Source organism: Chrysochloris asiatica, unplaced genomic scaffold (assembly GCF_000296735.1).
Source record: "Chrysochloris asiatica unplaced genomic scaffold, ChrAsi1.0 scaffold00157, whole genome shotgun sequence".
Lineage (NCBI taxonomy): Eukaryota > Metazoa > Chordata > Mammalia > Afrosoricida > Chrysochloridae > Chrysochloris > Chrysochloris asiatica.
The window spans coordinates 5,409,784-5,433,118 of NW_006408675.1; the positions used below are offsets into that span (position 1 = coordinate 5,409,784).

Genomic DNA, 23,335 nt, shown 5'->3' on the forward strand with positions numbered 1-23,335 from the left:
ATATAGGGTTTCCAAGGAGTGACTGGTGGGTTTGAACTGCCAGCCTATGGTAAGCAGTCCACTGCTGATGCTACAGTGTCAGTGGTTCAAATCCACCAGCCACTTCTTGGAAGCCCTCTACAGGGCTGTTATGAATCAGAACTGACTCAGTGGTACTTGACAACAACATATATATTTGTTATAGGGGAGAAAAAGGGAAATAAAAACCTTCCTAGACTCTTCTTTGGAACACTGCACCAGAAGATGGGTTTGAATTGCAAAGTCAGTTGAAAAACCCTATATAGGGTCACTATGAGTCAGAACCAACTTGACAGCACTTGACAACAACATCAGGCCCTTCCTTCACTATGAGTAGATCTGCAGCCCAGCAATGACACAACAGGTGCTGATAGGATACCATGAGATGAATTTAATGAGATTCAGGACTCTGTACCTTTCCTAGAATTTTGTCTTGGCGGTGCTGAAGTCATTTCACACGAATTTCACAGTAAAGGGATACCAAAGGCAGCAATCTTGATCTGCCTCTCCTTTCATGGACATCTCAGTAGGTCAAAGAATATTATCAGAGGTAGATAGTAAATAGAATTTAAAAACTAAGGTCAGAAGTGCCATTTGTTTCCATTTAGTATCCATATAGACTAGCTTCAATCATCTTAAGGCTTTTACTACCAAGCTCAATGGCAGTGTATGTTCAGATCTGAGTCAAAATACAACAAAAGTAGTCATGTGGCACTTGGCTCCTCTTATGGTAACTTTGGATAAGGAAAGGACAATCTGATAGTCTGTATCAATTCAACAAGCATTCACTGTGCACCTACCTAGCTACCAGGCATTAGGGATTCCACAGAGAATTAAAAAGTAACTCCACTTCTCATTGGTTGTCAGATTTGCTGTGTTCAACTTGAACATAAGATGATTTTCAATCAGGCCGATGACTCTGTAATACGCTCTCATTATTCAGCACCATCCTCTCCGTGATCAATAGCATGCACTTGTGAGAAAGTTAGGGAAACGCCCTCAAGGTATGCATGACAGCAAGCATTAGCCGCCCAATCACCCATGGGACTTGAGTCCAAGATGAAAATATCATTAATGCTGTGAATTAATCAACTGCAAGAACTCTCTTGTGATCTTTGGATATGAATGCTATTGTTGCTGTTGTTAAGTGCCATCAAGTCAGTTCTGACTCAACGAGACCCTATATAGGGTTTCCAAAAAGCAGCTGATGGATTTGTAATGCCAACCTTGCAGCTAAAGGTCCAATGTTTATCCTACAGGGCCGCAAACTAGGGTCAGACCCCGAATCTTCTGGAAAATATACCTGCATTGCTGGAGGAATGATAGGGAAGGCAGAAGAATGTCATTGAGTCGCACTTGCTTTTGAACGTCTTTGCATACCTTCTTCCCTGTATTGTCTTTCTAATCCCTAATTCCCTTCAAGTGCCAGCTCAGTGCCACTGCTCTGTGATGGCCCTTCTCACTCTGTCTAGAAGTATCCAATTCTTCTTTCCTCTGCTAAAGTCCTGACTAAAGCTGTAGTCTGCTATTTTACCTACATCTCTGGTACTGTTCTAGGGCCCGGACTAAACTTTATTGTCCACATTACCAATGTTTACTATGGTATGTGGCTGCTGTCGTATTTTCCAGTAAGCAAGGCAAACATGGGGTTACCGGTACTTGCTTACTAATCTGTAGTGAACAATTTTACATGTTTTTCTACCACATCAAAATTTCTGCTTCTAGGTATGGCTGGTGTGGCATTATGGGTTAATGTGCTGGACTGCAAGGTCAGTGTAAACCACAAAGTTGGAGGTTCAAGCTCACCAGCCACTCTTCAGAAACTGTATCCAGGGCCACTATGAGTCGGAACTGACTAGACGGCACTTAACAATAACAACAGGTATGGTTGGTATCTATGTCTCTCCCAACTCCGTAGCATCTTCTTACAGAATCAATCCTTGAGCAGGATGGATTACACAGTAAGCAAGGCAAACTGTATCTGCTCCAGAAATGGTCAGAATATACAGCAGTTATATCATAGATACATAGTTATATCTAGAGCATAGATACCACCCTTGGTGGTACAGCAGTTAAGTATCTGACTGCTGACTGAAAGTCAGTGGTTTGAATTCACCATTGACTCCAGTATAGAAAGATTTGGCTATCTGCTTCCATAAAGATTACAACAAAACCACTGCGATCAAGTTGATACCTATGGGGCAGAGTGTTGTTGTTAACTGCCATCGAGTCAGTGCTGACTCATAGTGACCCTGTAGAGGGTAAACAAGGAGCGTCTGATGAGCTTGAACTGCCGACCTTGCAGTTCAAACTGACTTTGCGGCCAGCACATTAACCCTCAGCACCGCACCAGGCCTCTGTGGGGCAGAGCAGAACTGCCCCATAGATTTCCGAGGATGAAATCTTTACAGAAGACGACTACCACATCTTTTCCTGTGGTCAGAGGTGGGTTTGAAGTACAGATCTTTTGCTACCAGAGTTCCTCCAGAAAGATTTGTTGTTCTTGTAAAGCGCCATCCAGTTGGTTCCAACTCATTGCAACCCAGGAGAGGACTGCCAAGGAGCATGTGGTGGGGTTGCCTTTCGCTTAGTATCCTACAGCACCACACCAGGGCACCCATAAAGATTACAGCCTTGGAAACCCCGTGGAACAGTTCTAGTCTGTCCTACAGGGTCACAATGAGTCAAGAGCCAGTTTGAGTAGCACATAATAACAGTATATGTACTTAAGCTTCATCTCCCTAAATAGGTTATGGTTCAAGCTATGGTTCACATTTGTATGTCTGATGTTGTTGTTAGGTGCTGACTCATAGTGACCCTATGCTGAACAGAACAAAACACTGCCCGGTCCTGGGCCAACCTCACTATTGTTGCCACACTTGAGCCCACTGCTGCTGCCACTTTTGTCAATCCATCTCGTTGAGAGTCTTGCTCTTTTTCTCTGACCCTCCACCTTGCCAAACATGATAGCCTTCTCCAGCGACTGGTCCCTCCTAACAATAAGTCCGAAGTATGAGAGACAAAGTTTGGCCATCTTGGCCTCCAACAAGCACTCTGGTTGTACTTCTTCCAATAAAGATCGGTTTGTTCTTTTGGCAGCCCATGGTATTTTCAATATTCTCCTCCAACACCATAACTCAAAAGCATCAATTCTTCTATGGTCTTCCTTATTCACTGTCCAGCTTTCGCATGCATATGAGGTTATTAAAAATACCATGGCTTGCATCAGGTGTACCTTAGTCCTCAAGCGGACATTTTTTTATGTCTGATAGCTCCTTTAAAACATCTGAAATGCATTGCTTGAAAAGTGAGCTCAGCTCTTTTTAAAAGTCTGAAATACATTGCTTGAGAAGTGAGCTCAATTTGTTTGTTAATTTGTAAAAATAGCCTTACAGGTGGAGATTGTAGTTTTGATCACAGATAAATTAGCTTTCTTTTTCAAAAAAAAAAAAAAAGTTAAAATCAAATCTAAAGTCATCTTTATTTGTTTTCAACTAGATGTATATTTGTTTGTTGTTGTTGTCAGGTGTCATCGAGTCAGAACCGACTCATAGCGACCCCATGCACAGCAGAACGAAACAATCTTCGATCCTGGGCCAATCTCACTACTGCTGCCACACTTGAGTCCATCAATGATGCCACCTGGCTGATCCATCTCGTTGGGGGTCTTCCTCTTTTTCTCTGACCCTCCACCCTACCCAGCAAGACATCCTTCTCCAACGATTGTTTCCTCTGGACAATATGTCCAAAGTAGGAGAGACGAAGCTTAGCCATCCTGGCCTCCAAGGAGCACTCTGGCTGCACTTCTTCCAAAACAGATCTATTGGTTCTTTTGGCAGTCCATGGCACTTTCAGTATTCTCCTCCAACACCACAACTCAAAGGCATCAATTCTTCTATGATCCTCCTTATTCACTGTCCAGCTTTCGCATCCATATGAGGCTATTGAAAACACAATGGCCTGGGTCAGGCGCACCTTAGTCCTCAAGCTGACATCTCTGCTCTTCAATACTTTAAAAAGTTCCTGTGCAGCAGATTTGCCCAGTGCAATACGTCGTCTGATCTCTTGACTGCTACTTCCGTGAGTGTTGATAGTTGATCCAAGAAGAATGAAGTCCTTGACAACTTCAATCTTTTCTCCATTGATAAGAATGTTGTTTATTGGTCCAGTGGTGAGGATTAGATATATATTTAGAGCTATAATTTTATACTCTAGAATCATCTGGTAGCAACACACCTAACTCAACAGGTCAACCTGAGAAGATTAGTCTATATGCTCTCTTTTTCCTTTGCTCAGATTCATGCTTCTTGTGATCTTCTTACCTCATAGACTTCCTTCTAAATAAAAATGAACTCTCCAAATTGATTGGCAAGAGGGGGGAAAGAGGCCTAATATGCTGAAATTCCTTCTTAAACCATCAATTACTTTTATAATTCATATGATGGTGAGTCAAAAATTATCTTTACTCTGTAGAATTTAACCAACTTTTAGAAAAGATGAATACATTATTTTCAACATAATCTCCTTGCTTTTCAATACACTTTGTCCATTTGTCAACAAGTTTCCATATTCATTTATTAAAAAATGTTTTAGGCTGAGCTGTCTTCACTTCTTCATCAGAGGTGAATTTTCCTCCTCTAAGGACTGCTTTCAGGGACCAAGCAACATCAGGACTATAGGAAAAATGCTTTAGCACCTCGAAACGAAGTTTCTCAGAGTGTCAACAGCGTGAGCAGTGGTGTGCGCATGTGCATTGTCATGCAAGGTCACAAGGTCCTTGGATGGCAGTCATCTTCATGTAATCTGAAGTTTAGGCATCAGCTCTTCAGTGAGCACATCACTGTAAAAAGCACTGGTGATTTCTGAACCATTTTTCCGTTGGTATTCCAATACAGGCCCTAAAGAATTCCAGCTGATAGCTGATAGCTGACTTTGGAATTTTCTTGCTTGGCAACTGAGGATGTTTCTATTCCATACTCTGTCGTTTACTCTCAGGCTTGTAGCGATGAATCCATGTCTCGTCACCAGTAATGATTTTTCTTTTAAGACACTTTTACATTCCTTCAAGTATGGGTCCAAATTTTGTTTGCAGATATCCAATCGCTTCTGTGAGATATTTCGGTACCCATTTCACACAAACTTTTCAAAATCCAAGTCTGTTGTGGATTATTGCATAGGCAGAGACACAGCTGAATTACAAATGATTTGCCACATAATCCACTGTGACTCATCTATCAGACAGAATCATTTCATGTGGACACTCAATGTTGTCATCAGCACTGGACTGCGATGAACCACAAAATTGGCGGTTCAAATCCACTAGCTGCTGTGTAACTGGAGTGTAGTTTGACTTACCGTTGTAGAACATGTATTGTTGTTAAGTGCTGTTGAGTTGGTTCCAATTTATAGCGACTCTATATAGGGTTTCCAAGGAGCAGCTAGTGGAGTTGAACTGCCAATTTTGTGGTTCGCTGTCTAGTGCTGATCCTACAGCACCATAACAGGAGGTCAGAACATGTATTTATAATTCTTTCAAAAGAAATCCACTTCTCTGATTAAACCTACAGAACCAACTTCACAGTTTAATACCAATTTGACTTCTAATATACTAGAATAAAAGCTATGAAGTTCCTGAAGAACATGAGCACAGGAGAACACCAAGCAGATTTCACTACATGACGTACATGAAACAAAGGCAAGTCCTAATCAGAGTGAAAATAAATTTAAATTATGAGGTCTTGGTGGATATATGAAGTTATTTTTTTCCTGATACAAAAACAAAGAACTCAAAATCGCTTTCTTTGCATTAAACCTTAGCATACTTAATACTTTCACATAATGAAAGTGAATGTGGCTAAGCAATGGGAAAACATCAATCTCTTGGTAGTACTAGATACTTCTGGAGACTTATCTCTTCTGCATGGTCATGATGTGTAAAAAGACAGTACCTTTATTAGGAGCTCTATTACTTCTGTGTGGACAAGTCCATGCACTGGTTCTCCATTGATATGTGTTATCAGATCCCCAGCCTTCAGTCCTGCCTGGCATGCTGGACTTCCTTCTTCTACATTCTAAAGTCCAAGAGGAGAATATAGGTTCATAAGCAAACAAAGAATGACCCGAACTATTTCTTTTGGTAGACTACTCTGAGTTCATCAGCAAATGTTCCTAAGTTCTTAATGGGAAATCAAAACTCCATTCCTGTTCTGTCATCATTCTCACAGAGAGTGAGCCCTCTGGTTTCTTTAAAAAAAAAAAAATTCAGATGAATTGAGAAGGACGTTTTTAAAAAGAAGGTCAGGAAAAGAACTAAGAAAAAGAGAAGAAAAGGAGGATAGTAATAGGATTCTTTATTTCTATTAGGTATACAAAGTGAACAATGCTGCATGAACAGCTTACAGCAGTGTAAGAAAGGATTAATTTTGCTAGATTTAATTCTACAATATAAATCAAGGAAAGAACACTAATGTAAAAATTAAGCATTTATCAAATGCAGCTTAACAGGAAATGCATTTGACAATAACTGTGCTTTAACTAGTAAAACCATTCTCCAATTTGGTTGGAAACAAAAAGCTACAAGTATGAGACTATTGGTCTTACCCAAACAATATGGTGCACTGTGTAGATGTCACTATCTCCTACGTATACCCGGATGGCTCGGATGGCAAAACCATAATTCTTTCCTGAACTGTGGATCACAATGGGCTGATGTGGACTGGCTGATGCTGCAGAAGAATCTCGGCTGGGAGAGGAATCTCGTGAAGAAGACGGGTCTGATGACAGGGAATGGGGAGACATTGGACTTCCCAGTGGAGAAACAGCAAACATATCTACGACAAAGAAGAGTGTCATTAAAGTGGACCCCAGTTCCACTGACATCCATGCAGCCAGCCCTGACCACATCAGCCCTGCTAGGTTTGGAAGCATAGTCAAAAAATAAATCCATTCATTTACAACAGCCAAATCAAGAAGAAATTATGCAAAAGTGTCTATATTATACTGGTCATTAACATGGACTTCCAAAGAGAAGACTGTCAAGGAGACTTTGAAATTGTTTCCATTTTAATTAATGCTTTACTAAATACCCTAAAGTTTTAATTTTTAAGTTTTCTGCACTAGTGTTAAAATACACAAAGACTAGGTACTTTCTGGCTGTGCTATCTTTAGTTAATACTTGAAATTTTATTAAAGAAATAAGTCATCAGGGCATTTATTTCAAGTATATTCTCATACAGAGAGAACTGTATAAGCCATGTGCAAGATACTCAGACTCGAAAATCTTGCCTTTAATAACTTTAACATGATCCTTTTCAAACATCTCTGGTCAGGAAGAGGATTTACAATGTTGTTTTCACAATGCTATCAAGCGACCAGATTATCATTAAAACAACAACAAAACAGAACAATGGCAACTTCCCAGGAGTGACTCATTATTTTGTTTAACAACTGATGATTCTCTTTGTCTATCACCTGCACTTGTAACAATAAAGTTTTTAAGAAGATAAAGCAAGTGAGGGAAATAGAAAAAAATTTTTAAAAGTCAATTCATACTGTTGTCCTTGTCTTATAGGCAAGCACACTTTTAATCTGTAGTTCATATCAATATAACATTTACATGAATCTAAATCGATCTTACTTAGTCATTAAAATGATCTATGTATGTGTGTATAGATGTATATAAGTATGTGATTCTGAGAGAAAGAATTATCTGCAAAAATGCCGAGGTTTAAATATGAGCTCAGTCAGAGCTGTGTTTCAAACTAACCAGTACTATTGTAGCCCCACTACAAAAAGCCAAAGGTATACCTTCTGCCTTTGGTCCAATTGCTATAGTTGTCCAAAAAGGAACAAAGCTCAATGTGTTACCACTGTATGCTTTTGCTCTGACTTCATAGCACTTCTTGGTTCTATTTTGCTGGCTGTCTTCTGTCTAATCAAAATACTAGTTAGCACCCTGGTGGGCAGGGAAGTTATAATAAGCTAGTGGGAAGAACATCTATATGGACACACCCAATTCTTTACTCTCATCTCCACAAATTTAGCATTTTCTCTATCAAAATGAAGGATTTTCCACCAGCTTTCAAACATGGACCTATTTCAAACTTACCTTCCCACCACACAGCTGTGTTGGGAGTGATCACCGTTGGGTTATAAATGGTTATATTAAAGTAGAGAAATCAGTGATTGTTTTATGGTGCTAAATGGGATGTCCCCCAGAAAACTGGATTTGCTAGAGCAAACACTACCCGCAAATGAGCATATGATTAGATCAAATTTCCTCCTGCAAAAATATGAAATTAAAAAAAATGTACACAATCTCTTTTATACGTGGTCTGTATTCCAGATACAAGTCAGGGAAATCTAATTCAATGCCCACTTCTACTCTCTTGCTCTCATTTAAGTGATAAGTCACAACCACCAGGGTGTATATTTCATCTCTGACAGTGAAATCACTACAGACTTAGTGATCAGTAGAAGTAAAACCAGACTGTGGAAAAACAGTGCAAATTCACAATAAAACCATAATTAAGCCTAGTTTTCCACAACAGGGCAGAAAATGATTTGACTACCAGTAGGAGGAGGCATAGCTCAACAGACAGGGTTAGGAAAACATAATTTCAGGGCTGTCTCTGACTTTGTTCATCCCAGAAACGAAAAGCTTATATTCCCTGTGTCTATTTCCTCATTAATTACAAGAGAAAAAAACTATAGTTAGCTCTCTTACACAGATTCTATATACAGCTCTGTAAACTGTATAAATGATGCATAGTCTAGGGAAGAAAAATTATTCAGAGGAGGGAAATTTATGACTTCACTTGGAAGACAAGAAAAAGAAAGAAAACAAAAGAAATAAGCCATGGGAAGGAAGGCTTGTTCGTCTCTGATACAGAAGGAAGTGGCATGAAATAGCCACATGCTCTTTGGTGGGGTGTGGAGGTTCTGCAGGAAGAAATCTGGGATTTGCCTATAGAAGCTATGTGAGTTGAGCTGGGAGATCATCCATGATTGTTCCAAAATATCTTGCATCTCAATCAGCATTCCAAACTAGGGAAGCGGGGTGAGGACCACATGCACAAACCACACACAATTTCATGCAAGTAGATGTCTCTCTACCTCCTGGGATCATGAGGGACAGGGCACTGGCAGAAAGGGACTTTGTGACTTTGCCCGCGATTTTCTTTTTTTCTGTGCTTTCTAATCGCTGCCGAGCCATGTGGGAAGCGGGTTCACTGGAGGGCTTTGAGGAATTATCTGTACTGTCCACACACTCGCTGCGTCCATTTATCTGATCCAAGTGCTCTGAAAAACTGCCAACTGTACAAAGAAGAAGGAATAAACATGTTGAAGAAAAACCAAGGACAGTAGAGGTGGGAGAGGGGAAGAAAGAGAAGGAAAGACAAAAGCTTGGAAGTACACTCCCAAGTGGTTCATCAGTCCACATAGCACCAGGTGCACATTGACAACACAGGGAAGGTTTGAGAAAGGTGATATGAAAGAGAAAGAGATGAAAGAGGTGTGCATTCAGGTTATGTTCAAAGGACAACATGTCTGCTGATTTCTGATCAACTACTCCACTTAACTAAAAGACCACAAGTCCTTTCATGCATAGGTTTTGTTAGTTGCTAAACACTGCCTGGTCCTGCACCTTCTTTGTGATTGATGGTATGCTTCAGTGCATTGTTGTGGTCACTGTGTACTCCCAGTGCCTTCCAAATGGGGGCTCATCTGTCAGCATATCTGACAATACTCTGTTCTGACCTACAGGGTTATCACTGGCCAGTTTTTGAAAGAAGATCATCAGCCCATTCTTCCTAATTTGTCTTAGTCTAGAAGCTCCACGGAACTGGTCCATTGTGTGAAGAACCAGTGGCACAGTTTCCAGCCTCACAGCAACATGTAAGCCACTAAAATATAACACATTGACAGTCTGGTGGTGGTCATAGATAAGAACTATGAATCTTTCTAGAAAGACTCTGTATTCTACAAGCGTTGTAGAGAAAACTCTTCACCATGCCATGAAAGGCCATGCAATAAGCCAAAGATTACTTTATGAGCCATGAGCACCCACTTTATGCGATGATTATCATCATTCTCAGTATTGTTAATGATCATTCTTGACACCCAGACAGTTAATCTTCCCTGTAGGCTAACACCTGTGTCATCTACTACCATCTTCCTAGGGCATACCTCATGCAAGGTTCAAGTATATAATCTACAGAAAACTGTCAAGAGTGTCTCCTTTTCTTCTCATACCATATATCACATTTTCCTCTAAGTCTCTTGTAAATTTAACAGGAAACACAAAGGATGTTTTGTGATACTGAATTTAGCAACTCATCATCTTCCTGGCTTTCAGAGACTCATACGCTGCTCTCCTCTCTGAAGTTATGTGGCTTGGGAAGATCCTGTCCTAAGTCAAAGCCAGGTCTTTATTTCTAACTTCATTAACACTGATTGTAAACTGGAGTTATTTTTCAATCAAAAATTTAGGACTCCCCTAACCAGTGGACCATTAAAGAGTACAATCATGTAAGAGGAGGCAGAAATGGAAAATTACAGACATAAGTCTGGTGGCTGCAGAGACCAAGAATAAATAAAGAATGTTCCCAAGCAAGAGAGGCATGGTGAGTCCCTCACAGAAAAGCTAATGCTGAACAGCCACCCTAGGGGTCCCTTCAACTCTTTCTTTTACATGTAGGCTGTCAGTTTTATTTCATTTCAACAACACATCTTTTCTATATAGAAAGAAAATAATGCTCATATCATTTTTACTTCATTTTACATAATAAGTATCTTGGCTTTAAAAACCATCAGCCCTTGCTATAGCCACAGTGGTGGGATAAGCATTGGGCTATTAACTGAAAGGTGGGTGGTCAAACCCACCAGACACTCCTCAAGAGAAAGATGAAGCTTTCTATTCCCATAAAGATTTACAGTCTCAGAAACCTTATATAGGACCACTATGAGTTGGAATCAACTCAATATCAGTGGGCTGGGTTTTCATCATCATTTTAAGATACGCAGTCCATGCAGAGAATTTAATACCATCATAAACAATCCTTGGAAAGACTAGCCAGCACATTTGAAAGGGCTGTTCTAGTCACAATCTTTGCTCAGGAAAGAACTAGGCTTAATTTGAGTTAATGAACATTTGTGCTATTGCACTATTCACAGTACTCAGCTGTATAGTTGAAGCTCAGCCCTACTTTACCTGAGGTGGCCTAGATCATACAGCTCTGGCCCAGTCTAAGGGATGTCTAGGACGTGTTGGAACAGACTTGGATGCAATACACCTGTTGAGCTGTAGAGAGGCAGAGATTCATGGACTTCCATGGGATGTGAGCGAAATTTGACCAATGATAGAAGATTATCTTAAGGCAAATATCAACAATCCTTCAAATCATATATGTCAAACTCAATTTCAGTATACCTACTCCAACTCAATCTAAATAAATAAATTGCTGGAGGGCTATTACATGTTGGTCAAAACCTGCTTCACACATACAAATCTCATCTCAAAACATGTGTGCCTGCCTTTAGATAAATTATACACTTAACAATACAGATAGTCTTTGACTTACAACATATTTGAGTTAAGAGGAATCACATTATAGTTTCAGTAGAGGAACATATTATTATTAGTATTATGTACTAGATACAATATTGCACCATGCAATGTGATGATGTAATCATCCTCAGATACAATGCTTCCAACACCCAAAGACAAAGTTAGAAAGATACTGGTAATAAAAGGCAGTAACAATAAAAACTAAGGGAAAAAATGAGGTATTAGACTTGCATTAGAACTCTATCCTAAGTCAGGGACTACCTATACCTGGCTTCCTTCTTCTCTTTTCACATTTGGTTTGGATGGGATCACTGACAAGTATAAAACAAAAAGCTAAATCTTGTCACAAGGAGTAATTGTTGGTTACCTGTGAGCACTAGACCTAAGATTTCAGAATGCTTACTTTTCACTGCTTTAAATAGAAAGTTTTGAAAAGAGAGGAACAGGTATAAAGATACACTTCCCCCAAAGGCCGAGTGTGAGAATACAATCTTCTCTTTCACCATGTCCTACCTCTTGTATCAGCCATCTCATTTCATAGCACTGCACAGAATATGTGCTTCCTTTCTGCCAATGGTGGATAATGTCACCTCAATGTTCTCTAAATGTCAAGGGTTCCTTCTTCATGATGGTGGAGCAATATAAAAATCAACAAATTTAATTTTACTACAGTCACGCTTTTCAAGGTCCCTAATTACCCTTGGCTATGAGCGCATCAGCTCATCCCTCTATTCTATACAGCCTCCAAGGTCTTTGATTATGTGAAATGTGTATATGGGGGAGAGAGACAAAGGTGGTTTGAATCTATTAATCAAAATGCATGGCAGGGCCTAGGCAGGTTTTTTTTTTTTTTTTTTTAATTATGAAAATAATCAATCAAATGCTTAGACACTTTTTCCCTCCCTTTACCTCCTACCTTTTTGATAGTGAGTAGGAGTAAGAGACTAAGAAATTGTAAACAACTTACCATATTATGAATAAATTTTAAATGGAGGTAAAGATACTCTATCCAAGGTCAAACAATAACTAAGAAGCTGGTAGAGACCATCAAAACCAGGAATATAAAATACTAAGGCATTTACATTTGATTTGATGATAAAGATAAAATACAAATGGTCCAGAATCTTGGACTAATTAATTGTATTCTCTTTATTAAGAAGGGTTAAGAGATGTGGAATTATCCAACATGAAGGAGAATGGAGATGAAGAGAGAACTGAAAATCTAACATTTTTTCCTATGATAAACTATGTTGTTGTTGCTATTAGGTTCCAACTCATAGCAATCCTTTCTAGGGTTTCTGAGTCTATAATTCTCTACAGGAGCAAAAAGCTTCATTTTTCTCCCATGGAGCAACTGGTGGGCTTGAACTGCCAACCTTGTGGTTAGCAACATAGTACTTCTCCTACCATGCTACCAGTGCTCTCCATGATAAACTATAAGCATAAGTAAAGTTCAACTTCAAGGCTGGATTGAAGCACAAGTTCAGCAGTTCAAACTCACCAGCTGCTTGTGCCTTGGAAACCCGACATTACATATATACAGGGTTGCTATATATGAGTCAGAACTGGCTCAACTGCACTTAACAACAACTAATCTACAACATAACTAAACATTTTGGTGAGGCTGAAATAAATTCCGTCTAAAAAAAAGTATTTTTTTTTTCATTTCTTTAAATGATTAAGAAAAAATGCAAAGTTTATACCATGACTATTTGATCAGTTAAAAAATTGTTCACGATGATCTTGGAATCATTCATGGTTATAAATATAGCCTGTTGAATATGGTTTAATGAAAACATTGATTGTAGCAACCTTTCAGCCATAGCCATGTCTTATCTTTAGGAAAAGGCAGAGATATGTCTTACTCTGCAAAAGGATATGCTGTATATAATATTTTTATAAATCAGATAATATTTTAAATGCACATAAAAGGCTTGCTCTAAGGAAGTACAAATTTGACATTGTGTATTCATGATACAGTAAGCATCAGAAACCTGGGAAGATGCTGGTCCTAGTGTTAACAAGGTTATTTCCCACAAAAGAAACATTTTATAAAATGCTTTCAAAGAAAAGGACCAAGATCCTTGCCAAGACTGCATCCCAATAAGCAAAATGTCTCAAGAGTCTTTGATTCCACTTATGCACAGACTGGAAGGGTAACTCATGTTACTAGTGGACTTGTTACATATGTAGATAAAATACCTACTGAAGCCATGCTAGCATCTGTGACCCCTTACCCAAGCAATTCAGGAAGTTCAGACCCTAGCTACGCAGGAAAGCATCTATGAATCTCACAGCATAAGCTTCTTGTACTCAGTGTAAGTTTAATGTGGAAAAAGAAGTGATGTGGCACAACTTAGCTTCTTAACTCAAGCCCACTACTTTAAAAAAGACAATCACCCATTTCTATAGCTGGTTTTATATTATACCTAAAGGGTGATTCAAGAAATTATCAAGGGTAATTCTAACAATTTGATTACTTTCACTACGTGATATTATCTTCTTTACTCCCAAAGCTTGGGAGTTAGATGCAATTCCATAAGACCTGCTTTTGCATCAACAACTGAGAACATGCTACATTGGCATGCTCTGACTGCTATCAAAAGATTACACGGAAATCCAACTGGGAAAGTGAAGGTCAAAATTAAGTGCTGTATGGTTAATGCTAAAGGAGTATCTGAGATACTAGATTATATTTAGAAGATTGTTTCCCAACCCCAAGAAGCCGGATCATGGAAAGAGTCTGGTACTATAAATTACCACTTGGCCTATAGCAGCTCTGGGACTTAGAGCTGGAAGAGTCACTTTTCAACATGATGGAGGATGTGATGGCCAGCTTTACGTTACGTAACTTACCTGACAGTGTGGAGCTGCTGATGGTGCTGGCTGGGGTGGTGACTTCAGGCTCCTCCTGAGCACCTTCTTCAGCAGGAAGGACTGGCTTTTCTGGCTCTTCATGGGGTTCTCCAGCACAGGTGGAAGCTCCATCTTGTTCTACCTCTGTTGAAATAGCCAGTTTGGGAAGCAGGCCAGAACTGAGTTTATGTCTGTTGCTTTCAGTATCTGAAGAGTTGGATGTGGATAACTGTTGCCTTAATTAAAAATAAAAACAAAGTCATGTATATACACTAGGAAACTGCATTCAAAGTTGCTTTCTGAAGAAACTAGGTGAAAATGGGACTTGGGTGAGTCTCTAACCAAGATACAGCTAAAAGCAGTCATTCTCCAAGTGTAGCCCAAACCAGTGACATCAATGTTGTCTCAGTCTCCACTTCAGCTCTACCAGATCAGAAATGTTGGCTGGGCCCAGCAATTTATGTTTTAACAAGCCTGCCAGGTGATTCCGAGGCTGTTTGTTGGAGAACCACTGCTCTATTAGCTACTGCTTCTGATAGTACTTAACAGACATTTCACATACATTTCAGAATATTCTGAACTCCAGCTCAATGTTTCCGTGGACGGCAACGTTGTGCTCTTGGTTTTGTCTCCAGAGTCTTCCTTCTCTTCTCCTGAATTCTGAGTTATTCGATCTATACTGCTGAAAACCTAAAAGGCAAATAATCAATGCATCTTTAATAAAGTCTTGAAATAGTTTGTCTAAAGAGAAAAAAAATTGGAGGAAACTGTGAAAATGTAACTAAAGTTTGGATTGGGACCATGAACGTAGAAGAGCATTCCAATGCTGTTTACTAGAGTCCTGAGATGACAAGTCAACAGAAAATATTTTTTTCTTCTTTTTTTTTGGAGTGGGAACTATGAATTCATCACCATCTCTCACAATATTGCAGTACAGACTGCAAACAAAATCTATAGATGTGGGCTTGGGGATCAATGTATATCCTAGATTACTTTTTAACCATAAAGTCAATCAAAAAAAGAAACTCACGGAGAAAAAGATTTAATGGCTACCAGTCAGGGGTGGGAAGGAGAAAAATGAATTGGACTTGACTGTGAAGAGAAGAATAAATTACCTGTTTCAAGACCTAGGAGGGAAAATGTTGTACATATATGGTCATAAAAAGCCAGATATATTTGCTAGGTTTACAAATCACATACACAGACAGAAAACTTTGTATGCTGGTACTGGAATTCCTGGAGGAGACCAGAGTTTAGGCAAACCATGGGTCTCATATGGCCTCTGGAAAGGTCTAACTGGGTTTGAGAAGTACAGGAAGCACGCTCTGTCCTATTCTGCCATTTGCTGCTTTGTGGAATGACTTTAAAACAAAACAAAACCTACTACTACTCTCGAGTCCTGCTGTGGAGCTTTGGGATAAAGCACTGGACAGAAGGTCAGTTTGAACCGCAAGGTCGGCAGTTCAAACTCAAGTAGATTCTGACTCGTAGCCACCCTCCAGCACAAAATAAGGGATGGATTGCTGAACTTTTGGTTAAGACTCAAGCTCCCTTAACCACTGTGATACCAGGGCTCCTTGCAAAAGACCTTTGTTCTTGTTGTTAAGTACCATTCAGTAGGTTCGGAATCACAGTGGTTCTGCAGGGTTTCCAAGGCTGCAAATCTTTACGGGAGCAGAACGCCTCATTTATCTCCTGAGGAACAACCGGTAGGCTTATACCACCAACCTTGTGGTTAGCAATCCAGTGCCTATTCAACAAAGCCACAGCACTCTTGGAATGGCCTTTGTTATTGTTGTTGTTAAGTGCCATTGTGTCGGTTCTGACTATAGTGACCCTGTATAGAATTTCCAAGGAGCGGTTGGTGAACTTGAACTGCTGACCTTGTTGTTCAAACGACTTTGCAGTCTAGTGCATTAACCCACAGCGCCACACCAGAAATGGCCTTTGTTGTTGTTAAGTGCCGTTGAGTTGATTCCAACCCATAGCGACCCTGTATAGGGTTTCCAAGGAGCAGCTGGTGAACTTGAACCACTGACCTTGCAGTTCAAATGGCTTTGCAGTCTGGCGCATTAACCCACAGCGCCACACAAGGACTCCAGTAATGGCCTTTAGACCTCCTATAATCAGCAGGTGCTCCACTGCTAGCTGAAAGCTTGGCCGTCCGTACTCACCGAGATGCGCTTTACAAGACAGGCCTGGTGACTTGCTGAAGAGTCACATCCCTGAAAACCCTGTGTAGCACTTTAGCTGCACACATCAGCTTGCACTGAGTCAGAATTAACTTGATAGCAGCCAGTAACAAGAACACAAACTACTTGGACTGCGCACCTGGATCCTGAGAAAGGTGGCTAAATAACTGGAGGCGGAGGTAAAGTGAAATGTCATCTACAGATAAAGAAGGAAATAGTGTTTAGGGATAGCTTTGATGGGTCAGAGACAGGTGCTGTTCTAAGCCTCACTCTCACTGCCATCACAGTTCCTGTCTGAGCTCCAGGACAGCCTTGCCACCAGCCCCTTCAGGGAAATCCCTGCTGAATAATTCTGAGGTACACTTAAGGAAACCACTCTGAAAACCCTACAGAACACTTTAGATTGACCAAATGTTAGAGAAAACCTAATCAATAATCATGCAAAATGCCATGGCAACAGAAAACATGCAGTGTTTAGCAAAAGCAATAGCAAAAGGAGGTAGAGTGTTCTCCAGGCTCATTCCCAGCATCCTAGGGTCCTGTCCAGTTTCACAACTGTCTGGTTTTGTTGTTTGTTCTTAATCTTACCATTAATAGTGCAAAAGCGTCTTTCTCAAGCAATAATTTTATTTTCCTCCATGACTTGATGGCACTTAAAAACAACAACTGTTGGCAAAATTCTAACTTGGCTTCCTATTGCCTCTTTAAAAAGCTAAATAATAGTTTGTATCAGTGCTTACAAGAGTTTCCCATCCCACAGTCAACCGTCCCCAGGAGCCTTTGCTTACGTAAAGGACTAAGTTCTTCTCCTTGGTGTTGTATTCTGTGTAACACCAGGCAGAGGGCTTCCCGCACACCGGAGTCCCACAGACTTAGAGGATATGATGGGAGGCTGCCACAGCCTGGCACTGAGACAGAAAGAGGGGTGTGCACGGCTTGCATGCTCTAAATGACTATCACATATTCCACAGATGTGGCCATGAGTGTGAGTCTGAACCTTCAGTAAATAAAGGTCTTACTGTGTAGAGAGTGAAACAGAGACTATACACCCACAGGGGTGGGAGGACTTTGCATAGAATGCCAAGACCACAGGGTCACTTTTCTTAAAACAAAACAAAACAAAACACAAAATGGTTTTAATCACAGGAGATCCCAATGCCCAAAAAGGATGGCTGGTTTTTATGATTCTAGCCAGGTGTTTAGAGGCAGTACCTAACTGTCCAGAGGGAGAGTCACCCAGAAAGAATCTATATGCTTATGCCGAATGCCACTTACTTTTGAAAACCTATGCGAACATGAGGAAAACTGCCTTATTTCCACAGTAAAGTCTTCATCATTTGTATCATCTTCTTCCTCCGTTTCCATATGGTGATACTTCTCTGACCGAGCTGCAGAGAAATGTGTGGGAACAGCTCCAATTACCTGGAATTTCAGCTTTTAATGGAAATATTTTAAAAATGAGTTTCTAGCTCAAATCCACATTATGTGTAAGAACTCATGGGTTCATAGAGCTCATTGTAGGTTCTAGATCGGAAGGTACCACGAGAAGTATAGATGATGATCTACAAAGTAATCAATGAACACTGCATGATGTCAGATAATGTACATACTATCAAAATAACTGGTGTCATCTTCCGATTCCAGTTGTGGGATGAATTCTGCCTTCTGTCTCAGCAAAGTGTTCCAGTCTAAGGATCGGAAGAATCGGTGTTGCTTGACTTCATATGCGCCACCTAGGAAGCGTGAGGGGAGAATATTAAAGTATTTTGTAGGCAAAGATAAACATCAACTTTTAAGAACCCCCAAAATTGCTATAAGCAGAGAAATAAAGAAACTTTTTAGTTTTTTCATTCTACAACCAAGACTCCCAACCACAATTTACCAGGAGAAAAGCCCATGTTGCTAACAGCAGTTGCTATGGTCGAGATTTTCTTTGTGAATTTTTCCATGACTTCCTCCATTTTTCAAAGGTTAATGATGTGGCCACTTAAAATCACATTATGCTGAACCTGGGGATGTGGACGCATGTTGGCTCAAAGCAGATTCGCTCATTACAAACCCAAAGAAATTCCAACAAGGCTCAAAATATGTTCACAGCAATATTTCCTCTGGAGGCAAGGTTAATAATGATGAATTTTTCCCTAAATACTAGGTAATGGTTACCATTCAATTTTATTGGATTGCTCATTAGCATAGGTAGGAATTGGATTACATGAATTACAGATTCTTAAATAAGAAACACACAAATCTGTTTGACAGAGTTTTAATGTATTTTGATGGCAATCAATCACAATTCCAAAGTTTCCAGTTCCTTTTTGCCAAGTGAGCATGATAGCACAGCTCAGTGAAATAATGTTTTCAACTGCATCTACACCCAGTTGGGGTGTAGAAAAAAGGCCTGGAAATCTGATTCCAAATGGCCACAAATGTGCAAACCCTGCAAAGGAGTGTTCTACTTTGAAGCACAGGGGTCATCCTGAGTCAGAATTAACTCGATTATCAGCTGGTTTGGTTTTTATTTTGGGGGTTATGATTTTAAAGAACAAGCCACAGCAAAAGTGTGACCACTACCCGTGATGTAAAGAGAAGAAGGCGCATATGCTATAAAATCATGGAGTGAGAATCAGGTCCTCTCCCTGCCACCAGCTCACATACTATTGGTGAGAATCAAACCTACAAAATCACCATAAAGAGGTTTCGCCCAAGACCCATTCCAGGCGCTAATCCCACTTTCTGCCAGGAGATGCTCCTTGAGATGGGAGAGAAAAGCCTGTTTACCAAACCTCTCACCCTGTCCTCTGTGGGTTACAAACAGAATAAGGATGAGAAACAGATGTTGAATTGAAAAGGGCCTCATGGTCCTGATTGGGGGTGGGAAGTGGGGTGGGGCTGTCTGTGTGGTTCAGAGATGTGAAGGCTCTGTGCCCCTGGGGACCCTCTAGCACAAAGCACAACTAACTCCAAATCCCGCCAGAGGAATTGGGTGCTCTGAAAAAAAAAAATGCAATGAAGGGAAAAGGATCAAGTGGGGAGATAAATTCACAAAGCATTTCATTAGAATTCTTAGCTTATCTAGGATCCCATTTCTGTGTTTCTGACATAATTGTTGTTGTTGTTGTTGTTATGTGCCATGGAGTTGGTTCTGACTCATAGCGACCCTGCACAGGGTTTCCGAGGTTGTAAATCTTTACGGGAGCAGAACACCTCATCTTTCTCCCACGGAACAGCTAGTAGTTTCAAACTGCTGACCTTGCGGTTCGCAGCTCGATTCGTAAGCACTACGCTACTACTGAAGTCTAATGTTAAACACAAGAGCCCCAGTGGCATAGTGGGTTACATGTTGGGCTACTAACTGAAAGACGAGCAGTTCGAACCCACCAACTGTTCTGCAGGAGAAAGATAACGCTGTCAGTTCACATCAAGATTTATAGTCTTGGAAATCCAAAGGTGCAGTTCTACTCTGTCCTATGGGACCACTCTGAATAGGAATGGACTTCACGGCATTGGGTTTGTCTTTTTTAATTTTCAATGTTAAACACAACCACAGTAACATCACTAGCTATGCTTTGAGGATGAATTTTGTAAAAAGTATTTCACTAGATGTTATATTCCTCTTATTTCCTTCAATTAAATCATTTAATGCAACTTCCTGAATGACTATATAACTCCATTTTTGGATGGAAAAACTAAAGATATGCAAAAAAGTATTCTGGACCAAAAAAGAGTAAAAGGATTCAAGGGTGTGTATCTATATCTGTCTCAAAACATCCAGGCTCATTCACAGTGCCATGGTTGTTGTTGTTGACTCATAGTGACCCTGTGTATACAAGGACTAAACACTGTCCAGTCCTGAGCCATTCTCACAATAGCTGCCATGTTTGAGGCCACTGTTGGAGCCAATGTGCCAATTCATCTTCCTGAAGGTTTGCCTAATTTTCAGTGACTTGCTACTTTTACTAGGCATGCTGTTCCTCCTCAGGGACTGGTCCCTTCTGGTGACATGTCTCAAGTATGTGAGGTGAAGTCTTGTCTCCTTGCTGCCAAGGGTCATTCTGACTACACTTACTCCAAGACAGATTTGTTTGTTCTTCTACCACTTCATGGCATAGTCAATATGTACCTTCACCAACACCATATTTCAAAGGCATCAATTCTTATTTGGTCTCCCTTACTCACTGTCTTGCTTTCGAATACATATGAGGTGACTGAAATTACCATGGCTTGGGTGAGGTGCACCTCAGTCCTCAAAGCGACATCTTTTAACACTTTAAAGAAGTCTCTTGCAGAAGATTTTCCCGATGTCACATGTCACTTAATTTCTTGACTGTTGTTTCCATGGATGTTAATATGAGCTAAAAGTAAAATTAAGTCCGTGACAACTTCAATCTTTTTTGCATTTATCATGATGTTGTTTACTGGTTCAGTTGTGTAGATTTGGGTTTTCATTATATTGAGGTGCAATCTATACTTTGATCTTTATCAGTAAGTGTTTCAAGTGCTCTGCACTTTCAGCAAGCTGAAATCATCATTATGTCATCTGCATGTAACATGTTGTTAATGATTCTTCTTCCAATCCTGATGCCACATTCTTCTTCAGATAGTGCTGCTTCTCAGATTATTTGTTCAGCACACAGGATGAATAAGTGTAGTGAAAGGATACAACCCTGACACACAGCTTTCCTGATTTTAAACCATGCAGTATCCCCTTATTCTGTTTGAATGACTGCCTCTTGGTCTATATATATAAGAGCTTCTGCATGTTAGTTATCTGCTGGTGGACTACTGCAACCATTTTTGAATGATCTTCAGTAAAACATTACTTTTGTGTGCTATTAATGATACTGTTGGATAAATTCTGTATTCTGATGGATCACCTTTCTTTGGAATGACCTTATATGGACCTCTTCCAGTTGGTTGGCCAGGTAACTGTCTTCTAAATTCTTGGCATAGACGAGGGAGTGCTTCTAGCATTATATCTACTTGCTGAAACATTTCAATTGGTATTCAGTCAATTCCTGGAACCTTGTTTTTTGTCAGTGCTTTTAGTGGAGCGTGTATTTATTCCTTCGATATCATCAGCTCTTGATCATTTGCTATCTCTTAAAATTGTTGAATGTCAACCCATTCTTCTTGGTAGAAAAATCTGTGTGTTCCTTCTATCTCCCTGTGAACTTCCTGTGTCATTTAATATTTGCACATGTTTTGTTGGTGCTAAATACTGTTGAGTCAGTTCCCATTCATGGCATGGCAACATTCTATAGGGTTTCCAAGAAGTAGCTGGTGTGTTTAAGCTGTTGACCTTGTGGTTAGCAGGCCAGTGCTTATCTTCCAGCATCACATCAGACCCCATTTTATGCATAGAACCCTTCAATATTACAACTCAAGGGTTGAATTTTTCTTCAGTTCTTTCTTGAGAAATGTGAACGTGTTCTTCCTTTTTGATTTTCTAACTCCAGGTCTTTGCACATTTCGTTATATAGTTTATTTTGTCTTTTCTAGATGCCCTGCGGATTCTTCTATTCAGCTCTTCTATGCAATCATTTCTTGAATTCACTTTACATTCAGGGTCTCCTTCTGACATCAATTTTGCCACCCCCCTTTCTTTTTATTACTTTTTTCTTTCTTCATGTATGATGTCCTTGATGTCATCATCCCACAATATATCTAGTCTTTGTTCAACAGCATTCAATACATCAAATCTATACTTGAGATGTTCTCTAAATTCACATGGAATATACTAAAGGTTATACATTGGCTCACATGCACTTGTAATAATTTTCTTTGCTTCAACTTGAACTTGTATATGAGCAATGTTCCATAGTAAGCTCCTGACCTTGTTCTGACTGATGACATTGAACTATTCCATTATCTCTTTCCACAGTAGTCAATTTGATTGGTGTGTATTCCATCAGGTGAGGTGTATGTGTAGAGTTGCTGTTTATGCTGCTTGAAAAACACCATACTTGCAATGAATAAGTCATTTGTCTTGCAAAATTCTATCATGCAATCTCAGTGTCATTACTATCACCATGATCAAATTCCCTTCTTCCTTCCCAATGTTTGCATGCTGTTGTTTTTTTGTTAAATGCTGTAGAGTCGGTTCTAACTCAGAGAGCCACTGTTTAGGGTTTCCAAGGATTGACTGGTGGTTTTGAACTGCTGACCTTGCATTTAGCAGCCCATTGCTTACACCCTACAGCATCACACCAGGACCAGGGTGCCTGCATTCTAACCACAAGTAATTAACAGTGCTTCTTGAATGCACGTTGGATCAATCTCAACAGCAGAAGTTGGTAAAAAAATCTTCAATTTCTTTATCTAAGAGTAATAATCTTAATAACTGATCTTCCTTATATGCATATTGATGTTCTTTTATCACTGGTAGCACTGTATTTCAGGACAGACCTTGAAATGTTCCTTTGGATGATTAATGCAACATCATTTTTTTTTCAATTTGTAATTCCCAGCATAGTAAACCATATGATTGTCTGATTCAAAATGGCCAATACTGGTCTATTTTAGCATATGACTGCCTACAGTATCAATCTTTAAGTGTTCCATTTCATTTTTCACAGCATTCCATTTCCCTAAATACATACTTCGTACATTTCACATTCTGATTATTATCAGATGTTTGTAGCTGTTTCTTTTTATTTTGAGTGGTATCAGCAATTGAAGGTCCCAAAAGAATTGCTGCATC

General features: G+C 39.8%; 1 protein-coding gene across 1 annotated transcript in view; it reads right to left on the reverse strand.

Moving 5' to 3' along the window:
• Positions 1-23,335, reverse strand: part of MAST4 (microtubule associated serine/threonine kinase family member 4) — an 880,190-nt gene that overhangs the window by 15,215 nt on the left and 841,640 nt on the right. The window contains exons 20-26 of the mRNA XM_006870995.1: positions 18,246-18,368; positions 17,911-18,023; positions 15,006-15,133; positions 14,444-14,679; positions 9,133-9,333; positions 6,619-6,848; positions 5,967-6,089 (exon numbers count right to left, since the gene is read on the reverse strand). Of these exons, the coding sequence (XP_006871057.1) occupies positions 5,967-6,089; positions 6,619-6,848; positions 9,133-9,333; positions 14,444-14,679; positions 15,006-15,133; positions 17,911-18,023; positions 18,246-18,368 (1,154 nt within the window). The remainder of the gene's footprint in view (positions 1-5,966; positions 6,090-6,618; positions 6,849-9,132; positions 9,334-14,443; positions 14,680-15,005; positions 15,134-17,910; positions 18,024-18,245; positions 18,369-23,335) is intronic.